At 53.5% G+C, this 17,930-nt stretch overlaps 1 protein-coding gene across 2 annotated transcripts in view; it reads right to left on the bottom strand.

Annotated features, from left to right (window-relative positions):
• FHL2 (four and a half LIM domains 2) overlaps positions 1-17,930 on the bottom strand; it is a 53,298-nt gene that overhangs the window by 1,960 nt on the left and 33,408 nt on the right. The window contains exons 2-5 of one of the 2 annotated variants that reach the window (XM_007456825.1): positions 12,519-12,693; positions 4,596-4,770; positions 1,019-1,188; positions 128-314 (exon numbers count right to left, since the gene is read on the bottom strand). In XM_007456825.1, the coding sequence (XP_007456887.1) occupies positions 128-314; positions 1,019-1,188; positions 4,596-4,770; positions 12,519-12,693 (707 nt within the window). Of the gene's footprint in view, positions 1-127; positions 315-1,018; positions 1,189-4,595; positions 4,771-12,518; positions 12,696-17,930 lie in introns of those variants that run through there. The other variant, XM_007456826.1, reaches the window with a different exon arrangement.

The following is a 17,930-nucleotide window of genomic DNA, read 5'->3' as shown; positions in this document are numbered from 1 at the left end:
AGGCGCGCCCAGCGTGCGGGGGAGGGGAGCGCGGCGGCCCACAGTCTGCACACGTGAACAGACCCACAAGCCAAAGCCTGGCAGCCGAGGGGCAGGGGGTGGTGCAGGCCGGGGACCGGACACTCACCGCTGATGGGGCTGGCGCAGCCGGCGCACTTCTTGGCGTACAGGTCGCAGAAGCAGCCCAGGCAGTAGGCGAACTCGTCCCGGGACGTGAAGCGCTGGCCCGACAGAGGCTTCTTGCAGGCGGTGCACACGAAGCACTCGTGGTGCCAGGGCTGCTCCCGGTACGTGACGCCCCCGCTGGTGATGGGCTGCGGGCAGAAGGGCGTCAGCTCCCGCAGGGGCTTGTGCCTGGCGCCCTTGTCCCGGCCCTCGCCCAGGACACCCCGCACCGGCGTCTGGGTCCCAGAGATGCTGTCCTCCGGACGGCAAGGTCACCCCGCCGCCCCTTCCCCAAGCTGCCAGGCCCCCGCTGCAGACCCCGGATCCCCGTTCGTGACGTGGGTACCGGGGTGTCTGCCAGGACAGCACTGCCTCCTGGCCGGCAGGAGGGCGAAGCAGGGAGACCGCAGCTCAGGGGCCGGGGTCTGATGTCACGCAGCCCCTCCTCAGCCCCACCTGCGGGCAGATCCCTGTAGCATCTCTACCACCAGGTGCACCTGCTCCAACAGCCTCCTCAGCTACTCAGGGGGAAGGAAGAGGCTTAACAGACACCGTGGGGCTGGCTTCCTGGGTGGAAAAAATGCGCCCAGAGCCTGCCTTCCCACCCTATCTGTGGTCTTAGGATGCTTTCCTTCCTTTAACCTGACGCAGCCCTGGATAGTGACGAGGGATCTGTCCCCACCCCAGGGACAGGCCTTTCCAGTTCCCTTTTCCCCTCCCCGCCCCCCCACTAGGTCTAGGGCCGTTTCTTGTTTATTCAAGGAGGGCGATGAACAAAGACACCTTAGGGATAGGTGGCCGCTCTTTTGGAAAGGACAACAGGTGTGCAAGGGCCAGGGGGAATACGAGGTACCTTTTTGCACTGAACGCACTGCAAGGCATACTGCCTTTCATAGCAGGGCACGCAGAAGTTCTGGCTGTCCTTCGGGATGAAGCTCTTGGTTCCGATGGGCTGCTGGCAGCGATGGCAGATGAAGCAGGTCTCGTGCCAGCTGCTACCCTTGTATTCCATCTTTCGGGTGCCTGTCAGGGGTCGGGGAGAAAGGAGGACAATCGTGATTCTCACTAAAGGCCAGTCCACGCGTGCCTTGTGCATGTTCTGAAGGACAGTCTTCTGTCCACCCCAGAGCTCGGGGTCCTGTCCCGCCCCAGGTCCGTGGGAGGGCGCCCGCTGGCACCCCGCAGCCCCAGGGGGTTGGGTGCAGACCGTGTGGTCCTTGTGCAGCATCGCCAGCAGAGGGCGGCAAAGCTCCTTCTCATGGGCTGCGGATGAGGACGCGCCTCCGACAGAGTCCACCGCCTGGTGGAAGGGGTGTCTTTTTCTGATTCAAAGGAGCAAGCGAGGCACCCGATGAAGGCCTGGTGACAGCGTGACCCTGGCCCGGAGGCCGTGGTGCACCTGCTAGTTGGGGCTCAGCCTCCCTGGGTGGGGACGGAGCCATGCACCGTGGTTGGTGACTTGCAGGTGTGGGCAGGGGGGCGAGCTTTGCACTGAGCGGGGGCCTCTTGTCTTCTATCTGATTTCGCTGCAGAAGCCACACTGACAGTCTGCACTGCTTTCACCTTGCTTTGGTTGTAGCACTTTCTAAAATCAAACCAAGGAAGGAAGCTAGTGCTCAGGTCTAGGTTTGTTTTTTTTGGTTTCTTTCTTTCTTTCTTGGTTTTTTAAAAAAAGTATCTAGTGCTTGCATTTTTTTTATTTTTATTTTTCACACACCAGGCCTTTTCCAGACACCCTGCCCCTGGTGCTCGGTCCGTTTACTCTCCTGACTTCTCCATCTGTTAAAATCAGCTTGACCTTCGAGACTGCTCAAAGGTGACGGCCCCAAGGCTCCCTTTCCTGGCTGCCCTTCTCTGGGCTTGTGCCTCTTTCACAGGAGGTACCAGCCAGGCTTCTCCACCGTTTCTACCTAAAACCCCCTACAGCAGAGACGGTGAGATGCACGTCCCTGGGGAGGAGGAGGGTGTCGTCTTGAGATCAGCCTGCCAGAATCAAGAAAAATTCACCTTCTACTCTAAGACAGACATATATTTGTCTTTGTCAAAGCAGCAGTTAATGTCTTTCTTCCCGGGGCTTCCCTGGTGGCGCAGTGGTTAAGAATCTGCCTGCCAATGCAGGGGACACGGGTTCGAGCCTTGGTCCGGAAAGATCCCACATGCCATGGAGCAACTAAGCCCATGTGCCACAACAACTGAGCCTGTGCTCTAGAGCCCACGTGCCACAACTACTGAAGCCCATGCGCCTAGAGCCTGTGCTCCACAGCAAGAGAAGCCACCGCAATGAGAAGCCCGTGCACTGCAACAAAGAGTAGCCCCTGCTCGCCGCAACTAGAGAAAGACCGCGCGCAGCAACGCAGCCAAAAATCAATCAATCAATAAATTTAAAAAAAAAAATCTTTCTTCCCAATCTGGAATTTCCAGGCTGTTACCCTGGGAAGCTGTGCCTTTCCCCAAACATGTGGCCCACAGCTCAGGTCCAGGCAGCTGGGCATCCTCACCGGTCAGTCTCCCCACGGAGTCAGGAGTCTGACTCTAAATTATCCCGGTAGCCTTGATTCTCTTCACATGTCAGGGTGACCCCAGCCGCTGTGTGGGCTAAGAGGACTCAGCAGGGTACCCTGGTTTCTACAAATTGACATTCATTCTATTAAAGTTGAAAATTCAAAACCCTCAATTGAAGTTCATCCTGCACATCTTTATCCTTCATTCATGAATACAGAGAATTAAAAAAATTACTTTTAAGGTGCATTTCTTTGTGTTCAGTTCCATTCACCAATGCAGTGAACTGAACTCCTTTAAAAGGACACTTGAAAATTTAATGTATTTGACATGCCTTTTAAGAACCTCAACTAGCAAACCGGACCTCAAGTTCTTCCTCTTTTCTTTTTTTTTTTTAAAGTAACCCCTATTTTTCTTTTCTTTTACTTATTTAATTTTTTGGCCGCGTTGGGTCTTAGTTGCGGCACTCAGGATCTTTTGTTGGTGCGCTCGGGCTTCTCTCTAGCTGTGGCACACGGCTCCAGGGCGCGTGGGCTCTGTAGTCTGCGGCACTCGAGCTCTCTTGAGGCGCTCAGGCTCAGTAGTTGCAGCGCTCAGGCTCAGTAGTTGCCCCGGGGCATGTGGGATCTTAGTTCCTTAACCAGGGATCAAACCCTCGTCTGCTGCATTGGAGGGCGGATTCTTTACCACTGGACCGCCAGGGAAGTCCCTTAAGTTCTTAAGTAATTGTTGTTGAAATGAACTAAACTTATAAATATGATGAATCCTAAAATATCTTAAGCATCAAAACCATTTACAAATTAAGAAAATTCCAGTGTAAAACCACAAGCCTAAATCACTTACTTGATTGCACACTTTCAGTCAGAATCATAAGGTTAATTTACTCTTAAGACCAAAGTTTTTCTAAACTTCACCCACATGTTACCAGATTATTTAACACTATTATTGCTCTGAGTTGGATTCTCTTTATATGTGTGCCCTTAATTCTAAACCTTCGCAGGACTAAAGGAAGTGTATCTACCAAAGACGCTGTCCTGAGAACAGATACCTTCCAGGGCAATTTGAGGGCTCCCTGCGCAACTGTATCGAGCTTCCTAAGAGCTGGGGGTCCCGGCCTGTGCCCCTGACTCCCACTCCCCCAGCCTGAGCCTGATTAGGGGGCCACATCCCCAAAGACGGTCAATGGACAGAGTCCTCTCCTGGTTTTAGGTGGCTCTCCTGTAGGGATGCCAGATTAACGAGGTCCCAGGTGGGATTAGCTGAAATTCCGATTTGTCTGGGAGTCCTGTATTTTATTTGCTAAACATGGCAAGGCTATACCGTCCAGCCACCCCTTACTGGTCACACAGAGGACATCACTGACCCTAAGTAGCCGATGAACCATCCAAGGTCCAAATCTTAGGCTCTTCTCGCCCGCTCTGTGTGTGTGTCTAACAAGATTCGTTTTTTAAATTCTGTATTGAAAAATTCCACTAAGTATTTTTGTCCACTCTGTTCTTTAAAATGAAAGATTCCTCTCTCCCATGAAACAAAGAAACCAAAGTCCCCCCAAAGAGCAAGCGACACAGTCCCATCCGCCCCCAACAACAGACAGGTCACCCATCACTGGCCTTGGAACTGGACCCAGCTGCCGCCGAGCCTGCCGGGAACATAAACTGCATGAGGGCACAGCGCCCAGCTCCCGGCCCAGCACCCATCTGCGGCAGTAACCGACAGGGCAGGAATTCTGCGGGTGCGCAGAGGGCGCGGAGAGGGCGGGGGAAGCGCGCACACATGCACACTCACGCCCGCGCGCGCACGCACTCACACGCGCCCGCGCGTGCAAGCTCTGTGGGGGCGGGCGGGAGGCAAAGGGGGCAGAGGGGGCGGGGGAAGCACGCACACGCACATTCACACGCACGCGCACACTCTCTCAGCAGCTTGGTGCCCACCTGGCATGATGCTCTTCTTGCACTCCTGGCAGCGGGACGAGTACTCCTGCGAGTAGCAGTCGGTGCAGAGCAGCTGGTCCTCCTTGGCAGCGAATGGCTTGTCCACAAGGGACCCCCTGCACCGCGAGCAGTGGAAACAGGCCTCGTGCCAGTGCCGGTCCTTGTAGGACAAGTCCTGCAGGCCCAGAGCACACGAGACGTGAGACGTGAGAGGGGCCGGGGGCGTGGGCTCTGCTGGACCCACAGCGAGGGGGGCAAATGGGCAACGAGGGGCTGGAATGAGTTAGGTAGGATGCTTCTCTTGCTGTTCTTAGGGCCACTGTTTAGACAGGGGTGTGTGCGAGAGATGCGTCTGAAAAACGAATGACTTTCCCTTGGGGACTGTAAGGAAGAGAAACGGCACATGAAACTCATCAGCGCTTCTCCTGGACACACAGACCCCGGGAGTCCTCTGGCCGCGAGGACGCTGGGCAAACCCAACTGTGCTGGATGATGGCTGTGATCCCCGCGCGAGGGAGGCCGGGCTGCTGGGAAGCTCAGAGACGGAGCCTGAGGATGGGGCCCTGGGTCAACCTGGTGGAAAGCAGGTCAGGAGAGATCCAGTAGGTGCCATCAGCTGAGCGTCGAAGACGTGAGCTGGGCAGAGAAAGGGCACAGACCAGGAGGGCAAGATAGAGGGGCGCCGGGCGGAGCTGTGTCGCGGCTCCAGGTAGCCGGCTGGGAGAGTTCCCGCCCGGCTAGACGAAGGAGGCCAAATGAATGAATGCAATTCGGCCCTGTCTTTGTTGAGACTTTGAAAGTCGAACAAACCATTTAGAGTCCCATCCGCTGGGAATTCCCTGGTGGTCCAGTGGTTAAGACTCTGTGCTTCCCTGCAGGGGGCACGGGTTCGATTCCTGCTCAGGGAACTAATATCCCACATGATACAAGCGTCGTGGCCAAAACATTTAAATAATTAAATAAATAATGCCCTGTCCACTAAGAACAATAATCAGCCTAATTTAAGAAGAGTAGGCGTTTTTGATCATGGGATCACTGTTATAACACTGATTATAGAATAAATGCATTTAACAGGTTTTTTTTGTATGGAAAACAGTATGGTAGTTCCTCAAAAAATTAAAAAGAGAATTACCATATGATCCAGCAGTTCCAATTCTGGGTGTATGCCCCAAAGAACCAAAAGAAGGAATCTGCAGACCCACATTCACAGCAGCCAAAGGGGGAAGTCACCCCAGCGTCCGTCCACAGATGACGGATAAACGTGGACTATTATTCAGCCTCACGAGGGAAACAAATTCTGACACACACTACAACATGGATGAACTCTGAGAACATGCTAAGTGAAATAAGTCAGTCAGAAAAAGACAAATACTGAATCATTCCACTTACATGAGGTCCCGGAGGAGGTAAGTTCAGAGACAGGAAGGAGCAAGGTGGGAACCCGGGACTGGGGCAGTGCTGGTGTGAGTGGGGACAGAGCTTCAGTTTTACAAGAGGAAATGGTCGCACGACAGAGTGTAGGTACTTAGCACCACTGAACTGTACACTTCCGAACAGTTAAGATGGCACATTTTATGTTATGTGTATTTTACCACAATTAAAAAATAAGTTTTGATTATCACGTGGCATGTGGAAAGCACCCTTCCAGAAGTTCAGTGGGTCCCCTCCGTGAGCCCCACCCCGCTGAGCTGAGAGCCAGGAGGGCGGGGCAGGGGACAGTGAGGCTGGGAGTGAACAGGGAAGAAAGGAAGCCAAGTCCGAGGACATCTGCCTTTGGGGCCTGACCTTCAACACAGCCCAGGGGGACCCTCCACGGACGACATCGTGAGAGCGAAGCCACCAGCTGTCACCAGTTGCCCTGGTTAGCGAGTCCCATAGGAGGACGGAGCTGCGCATGGTTAGGGGACTGGACGGTCATGGGAAAGACCATTTAAAACAATCTTGTGGGTCAAAAGCACTGCAGAAATCCACTTGCCTACGGTTAACATTTCCGGCATGAAAACACATCAGCTAGGTTGACAAGAGCTGATTTGTTGACAGACATCTGACACTAGAAAGTTCCCTAGAAATCTGGGTACCACCACCCTGTCCTGATGAGACCATAGGCACCCAGGCAGGACTTCTAGACCTTCTGGAGGCCCAGCTCCTAGCCTCCATGCTCCTGAGGATGCTGGTCACTTGGTCACTTGCTGTCCTGCATCCCGCGTCCCGCGTCCTGCATTCAAAGAAAGGACTGCTCACGCCCTGGCTTCTGCCTAGCCCTCCAGGCTGGTAACAGCAGCCACGTGGAAACATCCCCCCTTGCTGGTCCCACCCCCATCCCGCCCCAGGGAGCTAGTCTCTGTCCTTCCCAGATGCTGTCTCAGCTGAGTCACCAGCCGTCCCTTCCCTGGAGAATTGTGACCCTCACACAGCTGCTCCCTTGTCTGCCCCTCTCAGACGCGCACGCACACGCACACACGTGCACGCGCACACACACACACACACACACACACACACACACACAAGTGTTTCTGCATTAACACTCCAGAGCCCTAAAATGTTCATTCAGGGGCATTTGATAATTCTCAAACCTTCTGATGAAGTGTTTTTCCTCGAGATAAATACCAGCCCACACTCCTGCTCTCAGAAACCTCAGTGAGTCACAGTCTCTGAACAAGCTAGCATCACTGTCGGGGGCGGGGCCATGGGGAACTGGAACCGGTCCACCCCTGTTCCAGCTGCAGCCAGTGGTGACTGCCCTCCGGTCACCGCCCTGCACACCTGCTGTGCCACCAGTGCCCTCGGGGACCCAGAAGCACAGTGTCTAAAATGCCTGATGTATTTCATCCCAGTGCTTAAGCGGAGGGCTCCAGACTCAAACCCTGGCTCTGCCACGTATGTACCTGCCGTGGGGCTGGGGGTGAGTCACCTGACCTCTCCCAGCCTCAGATCCGCCCAGGGAAACAGGGATGACGGTGAAGCCCTGACAACGGTCCTGGCACATTGACACGGCTCAATTAATGTCAGTCTTAGATGCCAGCTCGTGGTGACAGCAGGTGCCCCGAAGCGTCACTCGCTGAGATCACATTTACTCGTGAAGACGGGGATGGAACAGACGCCCTCACCTAAGCTCCGAGCTCCTGGCTCAGTCACTGCTCTGTACAGTGCTTTCAGCCTCCGCAGCCCTTCTGATTCTAAAATTCTTAGTCCCCTCTTACTTGATTTCAGCCGCACAATAACCCCACGGAATAAGGTTTATTCCCATCTGATAGGTGAGCAAGTTTAGCGTAACAGTGCTAAGACACCGTGAACCCCGTTTCTTGCATCCCTCCTGCTGACCTGCAGCCCGGGAGCATCTCTGCAAGCAGGTCTCAGCGTGCTCGCCCAGCCTCACCCTCTGCCCCAGTGTCCTCTTTCACCCCGTGCCTGTGCCTGACCTCGGGAGGCCCGCCCCTCTGCCCCCTCGGCTGTGAGGCTCCGCGTGGGCACCAGCCACTCGGTGACGCCTGTGTGGCCATGAGTGATGCCGGCCCTGCAGGACCCTGTGCCCCTCGTGCCACCCCCGCGGGCACCCCCGGAAAAGCCCACGTCATGCAGCTCGTTCAGGACCGCACATGGAAGCCCTCATCTGCTGCTGTGCTCTCGGGTTTCCCGTAATTCTCTTTCTCTTGTGGGGTCCTGAAAAGGGAGTCTGAGTCAAGTGGATAATTCACGTCACCACCTCCTCCTGAACTCATTTCTGCAGAGTCCGTGCCCTGTGGGCGCGGAAGTGGGAAATGCCACTGGCTCTGGGGGCTCGGGGCTCGTGGGGATGGACCGGAAAATGGCACAGAAAGGCCAAGGCTCCAGGTTAGGTTAGGTTGATTCGACCCGGTGCTTGAACCAAAATGCACGGCTGCTCTGAATGCTCGTCTGTAAAACTGGGTTCCTAGCGGCTCTTTCCACCTCTGGTGTTCACGGCTCCAAACAGAGTTTTAGTTTTGGTTTTTAGTACCGAGCTAGTCTCGTCTCACTTAATTCTGTTATGTGTCGAGTATGCCACATGGTCCCCAAAGATACCATTTACATGCTGGAGATTCAAGGCTAAGACATATGGACGCACTGACTGACTTTCAAGAACTTGGAAATGTTCTAGAAATACCCTGGTTTTAAGGTTCTGTAGAGAGAGAGCATGAAGGGGAGAAACAAAAAAAAGAAAAAAAAATCTTTGACACGTCGCAGAAAAAAGACCAATGCTAATCTCATGCACGCAGAATGTCACAAATTGCAGTAAAATGTCTGATAAACAAGGTAAGATAAGACCCAAACACTTCCTTTCAGAATTTATATTTTTCCATTTCAGAAATATTCCTAATATGGGAAGCGCTTGTGGCTTTGCTCCGAATGTGCCCTTGCTGAGACCTCAGCTGAGCCGCAGGGGGAGTCGGTGGCCTGGAGGCACCCCCTCGCCCACCAGTTAATGAGGGCAGCTCCAGGCAGGGGGATCCCTCATCCTCCTTTACACCCTGTTTATCCCTCCTGGGCTGGGAGAAGCTCAGCTGCTGATTCCCAAACCAGCCAGTCCTCAAATCCACGGGATTTCACCTCATCAGTGGATCTGCCGAGTCATTCATACTCAGCACTTTGAAAAGGTGTTCTGCACTTTGAGACTGTCAGGCTACCATGTCCCCAACTGCACATTCTTTCAAATCCTTGAAGAACGACGCTGTGCAGCCCTGTCCCAGGTGTGCCCTCAAGGGGACCTGTTTACTTATTTTTTAATTTATTTTTACTATTAATTTATTTTTAATTTTTGGCTGCATTGGGTCTTCATCGCTGCACACAGGCTTTCTCTAGTTGCAGCGAGCGGGGGCTGCTCTTGGTTGCGATATGTGGGCTCCTCATTGCTGTGGCTTCTCTTGTTGCAGAGCACGGGCTCTAGGCATGTGGGCTTCAGTAGTTGTGGCACGCGGGCTCAGTAGTTGTGGCTCGCGGGCTCTAGAGCGCAGGCTCGGTAGTTGCGGCGCACGGGCTTAGCTGCTCCGCGGCATGTGGGATCTTCCCGGACCAGGGCTTGAACCCCTGTCCCCTGCGTTGGCAGGCAAATTCTTAACCACTGCACCACCACTAGGGAAGCCCCCAGTGCTGGTTTTACACCTGCAGAAGGTCCTTTGACTGTTACCACGTCTTCCTCTTCGCAGCCCCCTCCAGGCATGCGGGTGGGTGGGTTTGGAGGCCCGTCTGACTTTATGGCATTGCTCGCAGAGACACGGAAAACCCAAAGTCTGAGCCAGGTACGTGGCCCAGTTTGCTAAAGGCACCCATTTGCTGATGGGAGGGACCAGCAGCCATCTCTGAGTACTGGCCCAGCTTATCTTTTCTTTGGTTTCTTGACTTTTTGAAGCCCGGGACTTAGGTAGACCTATCCCCTGAAAAACATCTGTAATCATGCAAAAAAAAAAAAAAAAATTTTGCTGGTATCCACAGGTGTCCAGGAAAAATTTCCGGAAGAGCATAAGGTCAGAGGATCATAAATTTTTATTTGTATTACCTGTTGTCAACTATTCCACTGACCATAAAAATGAATGATTTTTACCCCTGGAGATCACAGCATTTCCTCAGAGTTAACTAAACAGAAAGAAAGGACAGAAAGAGAGTCTGCGTAGAAATGATGCTGAAACACAGGTAAGCTACCTATGGAAGCAGGTCATCGGTCAATACCCACAACATCAACCTAATCCCCAGTGGCTTGCGGTACTTTAAGTTAACACACAAATGTCCTTCAGAGGGAGACCCAAGTGGGGCTTATGGCACCCCTGCTATTTTCAGACAGAAGAACGGCCACCAGACCCGCCAGCCTAGCTGCTCTGCCCAGCGCCCCACCTGCCAGGCTGGGGCTTCTCTTCCCGAAGTGCAGGCACATTTTTCCTGCCATCACTTCCTCCACAAAACCAAGTGCATAGTTACTTCTGAAAGCCAAGAAAACCGTTCCAAATATTCAGAAGCCCCAAGTGGCAAGGTCTAACTGCAAGTTCACAGCTTTTCCCCTCCCGCATGTACAGAATCATGTGGCATAACTCCACAGAGAGTGAACCGTTATCCGGGTTGAAAAGTTCAGCATGACTGACGCCTGACTTTGCAGCAGTCTTGTTGATTTTGGCCCCATTTGGGGAATTCTTGTTTATCTGCTCCGAAAGCATTGCTGAAGGATAACTAGTTTCAAGGGTCTGTCCACTAAATCAGACTGAAGAAATGATCCGTGACTTTGCTTTTGTTTTTACTTTAGCTCCCAGGCAAGGATGATGAGCCCTAAATCTCCAAAACGTCTCCTTTAAACCAGAGTTGTTTGTCAGAATGATATCTGAACCTCTCACCTACTTATGTCTTTTCCAGGTAAAGCCTTTATAAAATAATAATTGTTTTCTCTGCTTCTTAGTTTCTCCTCAAAGCGGACATTTTTATTGATGTTTCTCTAGTGAAAACTGATAAAGAGACAGGGCGAAGCTTCGAGAGGCGGGGGGAGGGAGAAAGCTGCAGGGAAGCAGCCGGAAGAGAAGAGGGGGTGGAAGTTCCACACCATCAGCCGCTCCTTAGAGCCCTGGGTGCATGGTAGCTACACACCACGAGAACCCATGATGCAGGCTCCCTTTTATTTTTTTTTTTTGGCGGTACGCGGGCCTCTCACTGTCGCGGCCTCTCCCGTTGCGGAGCACAGGCTCCGGACGCGCAGGCTCAGCGGCCACGGCTCACGGGCCCAGCCACTCCGCGGCCTGTGGGATCTTCCCGGACCGGGGCACGAACCCGCGTCCCCTGCATCGGCAGGCGGACTCTCGACCACTGCGCCACCAGGGAAGCCCGGTAGCTCCCTTTTATAAACGTGCGGACGGGCACAGAGGGGTCAAGCCATGGGCCCACGATCACACAGCCAGTGAGACGCAGAGCCAGGATGGAATGGGGCAGCTTGGTGTCTGAGCTCTTGTGCTTGGCCTGGAGATGAACGCAGAGGGGCTCGGACACACATCACACAGAGCTGGAGGTCGGAGGGCAGGTGGCTTTCAGACAAGCAAGACCAGCTACTTTTGCCCGTGGTCATAGCCAAAGCTCTGGACATTTTAAGGCTTCCACGGGTGCCAAGTCCCGTTTCCCTTCCGCTCCACGTGCCACTCCTCTGTGGAGCCACGACACGTGGCTGCAGCCTGGGCTCAAGTGGGGGCATCCCACACCCTTTGTCTCTGCTCAGGGCAAAGGCTTCTTCCCCATAAGATGGAAATTATCCCTCGACTGTCACTGAACACCCAGCTCCAGTAAGCCGGCTGCTTACTGACCGTCATGGCAAGGATGGATGCGACAGAAACAGGGCAGACGCGCGCTGGACCACTCCGGATCGCCCCCAGCAGAGCCAGCCCTAACTGCTCAGCTGGCAGCCACACATCCTTATCGTCCCCACAAAGAAGAGAAGCTCCCCCGACGCCCCAGTGCAGGCAGGGCCTCTCAGCCCCTCCAGCCGGGGGTGGGCGCCGGCTCTCCCACACGCACGCTCACTGTGCCGATACTGATCGCGCGCACCTGCCCCACGAGTCAGCCCAGGAGGGAGAGCGCTGCCCTTGGGGGAGCACGGGGTCGGGTGGCAGGTGGCCGGTTAGATAAGGATGCTGACCACGGGGCCATCACAAGTGGACCTGGGATGCTCGGCGCACACGTCCCGGAAAAGCCCCGACCAGGTGCGGCGGGACTGGGACCGGCAGAGACCGAGTCCGTGGGGAGGAGGCTGGGAAAGGGCAGTGGAGGGTCCGAGCCCAGCAGAGGGGCCTCCAGGGCGTCCAGGGTGATGACCAGGACGTGAGCACAACTGTGCTGAGAAGCACGTGGTTCCTGGGGAGTCCAGTGTGGGTGTCCAGGGGGGCTGGGAGGCCCAAGGGAGGGCGGAGAGCACGGGGCTGGGGGATGCCCAGGGGCGGGTACCTTGCAGTCGCAGCCAATCAGCTTCCCGCACTCCTCGCACGTGCTGGCGAAGAGGGCCTCGAAGCAGGCCACGCAGTAGGGCCGCTCCTCCCGCAGGATGTACTTTCTGCCAAAGAGGGAGTCCTCGCAGTGCTGGCAGTCGAAGCGCTCGGTCATCCTGGCACCAGATTTGTGCCACCTGCCAGGGAGGAGAGAAAGGACAGGTGCGGTGAGCGTGCCCGATGTCCCGTGCACACGGCAGTGCGCGTCCTGCTCCGTTAGGGTCACCTTTCCCATCACCTTTCCCATCGGTGGCCACATCCTCTGCGAGAGCAATCGACACTCACCCTTGAAGCGGGTGTAATTTTCAATGATACTTTTAAAAACTTAGCTGGGGGCAGTTCTGTGTCTGAGTACATTCCACTTCTTTAAAAGTCCCAATTCTGGGTGACTGTGTCAGAAAACGTGATCCCAGTTTTGGACCCAAGAAAGAGCTGGCATCAGAGCCCTCATCCCCTGGAAGGAGTGCCTGCTTCAAACGTGGGACGCAACCTCACATCCTCCCATTCTCCCTGCCCCCAAAATAGCACAGCAGGGATAGAAAACGATATGCTCATTGCTATAAAAAGACTTTCCGTGAGCTCCCCTTTATGATTCATGAATTTGAATAAGAAGAAACCACAGAAGCCAAGGGAGGGGGGTCAGAACTGGTAAACCCGAGGCCACAGGAGCATCACCTCGACCCGGCTTCACTGGGAAGCACGCCCACCCCCTGCCCAAGAGGAGGCGCCCTGGGGGCCTCATTCCTCCCAGATGACAAGCCTATCCTCCCTCAGCCCAGGTATCCAGGGAGCAGGAGAAAGGGAAAGGCTGGCTTCCAAGGACGGGGATGATCACGGTGAGAAATACAGTGACGTGACGGCAGTCAACGGCCACTCCAGGCGACACCTCGAGCTGCATTTTTCCAGGATGAGTGTGGTGTGTGTCTGAGCAGAAAGGACAGGGTAGGGGCAGAGGAAGGCGGGAGGTTTCACCCTCCCCCGCTCCCCATGTGGTTCCTGCACAAACATGTCAGCACTACCCCAGAAAGAGCCGGTCTACCCTGGGAAGGCTAGGTGTGGAGAAACGCCTCCGAGCCATTAGAAACACGGTCCAACTTCTTTAGAAATATCTTCTCAAGTGGCAATATTTGATTTGCTACAAGTGAAAAAGCTTTATAAATTATTAAATATGGAGACAGGCTGACTGTGTAACTCTGAGCGACGTTTCACAAACTCTGATTAAACTTGATTCCATTTTCAGTCATTTCCACCCACTTAGGAGTGAAATTCCAAAATCATACCCCAGGATGCAAATGAAATATTGCTGCCTGGTTTATGAGATAATAGCGAATTTGATAGTGTTTATTTATTTTGTACTCTTGTGTATATAAGATGCTGACAACTGTAAGCAAAGAAATGGACAACTTTCAAGCATCCCTACTTGGTTACTTCTGTGTTTATAGGACAGTTTTTTTCCCAAAAGTATGAAGCATGCAGCTGGACACATGAATTGCTCTTCCTGGAGAAAACATTGTCTGGACATTCTTGCAATAACATCACAAGATGAGGCTCTTGAGCGTTTGAATTTTCGTTCTGAAACACAACATGTAAATATCCTTTGTCCTAAGGCCACCGTCAGGTTGCAGCGGCTATGCTGGCAGAAGATGCAATGCTTTCCTGTAATTCCTCAGTTACTGGCCTTGAAAGTGGCCATCGTTTAGTTCATCGCAGTTAAGCGCCGTCCCTCCAACACACAGATTTTTCGAATAAAGCCTACCATTTACCTGCGGAACCTTATTTGTCTATTCTGGTCACACAAATTTAAGAACAATGACTTGAGGATTTGAAATAAGAACAAGGAAAGGAGACAGGGCTATAGATCATAAAATTTTTTAATCTGGAAACAATTTGGGAGATTATCTATGACTACCTCATTTTATGGATGGAAAAACTGGAGGCCAGGAATATTAATGAAAACAGAAGATTCAAAATGAGTATTCCCAAACAGCCGTCTCATTTAGAAAAAAGAAACTCCCGATCTAAATGGAAAGGTGGTTCCATGTGGGTTTGGACAAGCACAGGCCCTGCGGGGGAAAGGAGACGACAGACCATAGCCTGCACCAACCCCACTGAGCACCATTCCTGTGCTCTGGAGTCATCAAACTGGGGAACTGTTTTCGTCCCAGGTAAGGTCCTGGTGATGCTTACAGACCTGGGATATGCTTTCTACCTCCTCCAACTCTGCAGGACTGGGACAGAAATCATCTAACAGAGTAAACTGTGAGAACACACAGGGCTCCACGTCGGCTGAAGGGGACCGAGGTGACCCCGAGACAACGCCCCCATCACTGAAACCAACTTCCAGGACGGGCCCGGAGTGTCCGACAGCCCCTGTTTCTGCAGAACTGTCTTGGACGCTGGTGGATCTCTCTCCCATCCTGTTCCTTATCTCCTCCGAGAAGTCACTCCAGTTTTATTGACTAGGATAGCACTTGTGCTTAAACCAACAAGTTGGGGTGGAAAGTGAGACCATCACTAATGAGGGGCAGAGCCGAGGGACACAAATCTGACTGCATTTCTGGCAAGTTACAAGAAGCACAAACCGCTCAGCGTCAGAATCAGTAGCCCACGAGCTACTGAGGAGGACAAGAGCGTCCCTTCCACCACAAGGTGTTTAAAACGAATTCTTCAATCAAAAGCTACCAAATGAAAATCATTATAGAAAATTGTGTATTTAAAGTTATACGATCCATCTTAAGCCTCTTTTTAATGGCAAAAACTTAGCTATAGCCTTGCATTAGATGCCTCCTATAACTCCACTTTTTAATCTTATAAAATGCCTGGTTGGGCTTCCCTGGTGGCGCAGTGGTTAGGAATCTGCCTGCCAATGCAGGGGACATGGGTTCGAGTCCTGGTCCAGGAAGATCCCACATGCCGTGGAGCAACTAAGCCCGTGCGCCACAGCTACTGAGCCTGCGCTCTAGAGCCCATGAGCCACAACTACTGAACCCACGTGCCACAACTACAGAGCCTGTGCACTAGAGCCCATGCACCACAACTACTGAGCCTGTGCGCCACAACTATTGAAGCCCGCACCCCTAGAGCCCGTGCTCCACAAGAGAAGCCACCGCAATGAGAAGCCCGTGCACTGCAAGAAAGAGTAGCCCCCACTCGCTGCAACTAGAGAAAGCCCGCATGCAGCAACAAAGACCGAACGCCGCCAAAAATAAATAAATAAATAAATAAATTTAAAAAAACCAAACAGAACGCCTTGGGTTGTTTTTGTTTTCGTTTCTGTTTTTTTGCGGTACGCGGGCCTCTCACTGTTGTGGCCTCTCCCATTGCAGAGCACAGGCTCCGGACGCGCAGGGTCAGCGCCCATGGCTCACGGGCCCAGCTGCTCCGCGGCATGTGGAATCTTCCCGGACCGGGGCACGAACCCGTGTCCCCTGCATCGGCAGGCGGACTCTCAACCACTGCGCCACCAGGGAAGCCCATCTTGATTTTTTTTAACCTAACTGTGCACAATCTGCTTACCCTCTCTCAACTGCCGTATCCCTCCCCGCGGGTTACCTGTCACTCCTGCCCATCACCTGGTGCACAGGTGCTGACAGCATGAAGCAGCAGCAAGCGAGGAGACATCTGGACCGCAGGTGTGACTGCTGACTTGTTATTCATGAACCAAACCCAAATCCCAGCGTCTGGGAGTTCTCACCCCTCCCCCGGGGTTAAGTCATCCTCTGATATCATCCCCCTTGGCTCTGAACAAGCACCCGGATCTTAGGGGGCAGGTTTACAGGTGTGGCCACAGGCTCAGCCACCGACCACAGTGCTGGGAGAGGAAAGTCCTGGGGTGAGGGGTGGGTGCAGAGCTTTGATCTCCGATTAAAACCAATTCTCCACCTGCGCTGAGTCCGAGGCAAGGACACAGGTTCAGAGCGCAGTGGGCAGCAATGCGCAGGGCTGCCCCATGGAAAATAATGACTATCTGCAAGGTCCACAGGCTTGTATGTGTGGGCTATTTTTATCTTCTCAGGTTTAAGAACTGTCAGTGTCTGGAGTTGCGCGCTGCTGTGGGGGAGGGAAGAGAGAAGAGAAACAAGAAGGGAGGATGAGAGGAAGTGGAGAGGTGGGGAAAGGAGAGAAAGGAAGGAGGAGGGAGATGGGACGAGGGCATTTAGAGCCCAGGAAGCACGTGCATTTTTTTTTTTAATGGAAACATTTCTTGGGAATCAAGGGAGGGGCAGAGTTTCAGGTGTTTCCTGAACAGGAGGCCCTTTGGGCCGCACGAGTGTCCATGGAGCACCCTCTTCAATGCTCCCTTTTCTCAACCACGTACTTTAATCTGACCCCAAAGATGCCATTTGCCCCCTGCCCCTCGAAACCCACACGTCTTTCTCTATCCACGCTGCTCCAGGGGACTGCCCCAACGTCCTCGATTCCTCCAGAGAAATCTGTGAACATTCCCAAAGCCTTCCCACAAGCAGGAAGCAGCCTCGGTGAGTCAGCACCGTAGAAGCCATGCCCAGCTTTAAATGCCACCCGGGTCCCCGGTGGGAAACGCCATGGCTTACCAACACCCAGAACTTTTTAGAGAGAATTAAGGAAATTGGTCTGTTGCATGTGGGCTCGCTCTTTTGAAGAATGTGCTGGAAAATGCAGTGTTTTCATGACACCACAGGACGCTGACTGCCTGTGCACCTCCCAGCCCCCAGCCGTAAGCCCCGCAAAGGTGGACCCTAGGATCACTGCGGCCACACCAGGTGACAAACACGGGTCAGGCGCTTCATAAACACCCGGGGAATGAATGAACGGACACGTGGATGGGCGGCGGGTGAACACAAATATCCCAGAGCACAAACACGTAGGCCACATCCAGAGTGGAAACGAGGAATGTTTTATGTGAACAACCCACTTTGCATAGCAAACCCCAGATGTAATGGGGCTTGGCATCCGATGCTGGTACAATTTCTAATGCAACAGATCCTGAGCTGCATTCTTTCTCCTCCGCCTCTGGCCTCTTCCCCCTTCCAGATACACTGCTGCTTCCACAGTGGGTGGAACTGTTCTTACTGTGTTTGGATCCAAACCCATGTGAACACACAGCTGCACAGCCCCGGATGAGGCCGGGTCAGGCCAAGACGCACAAGCCTCACCATGAGATGCTCCCAACATCTCTGTGCGGAACTGCCAGCTCCCCTGACCCAGGCTCCAGGTACCAGTGGGGCCCTGGGTGTCTTACACGGATGCAGCAGCCTATAAATCAGAGATCCTCTGTCCAAAGGCAGGGGCTCTCACACCAGAAGGGAAGCCAGAGAACACGCTGCACCAGTTTGTTTTTCTATGGACAGAAGGATCAACGCACGAACCAGCTTTGCTACCCCGACACTCT

The sequence above is a fragment of the Lipotes vexillifer genome, unplaced genomic scaffold (assembly GCF_000442215.2).
Source record: "Lipotes vexillifer unplaced genomic scaffold, Lipotes_vexillifer_v1.1 scaffold777, whole genome shotgun sequence".
Lineage (NCBI taxonomy): Eukaryota > Metazoa > Chordata > Mammalia > Artiodactyla > Lipotidae > Lipotes > Lipotes vexillifer.
Note: the sequence above shows the minus strand (reverse complement) of the source record. Positions and strands in the feature narration are given on the sequence as shown.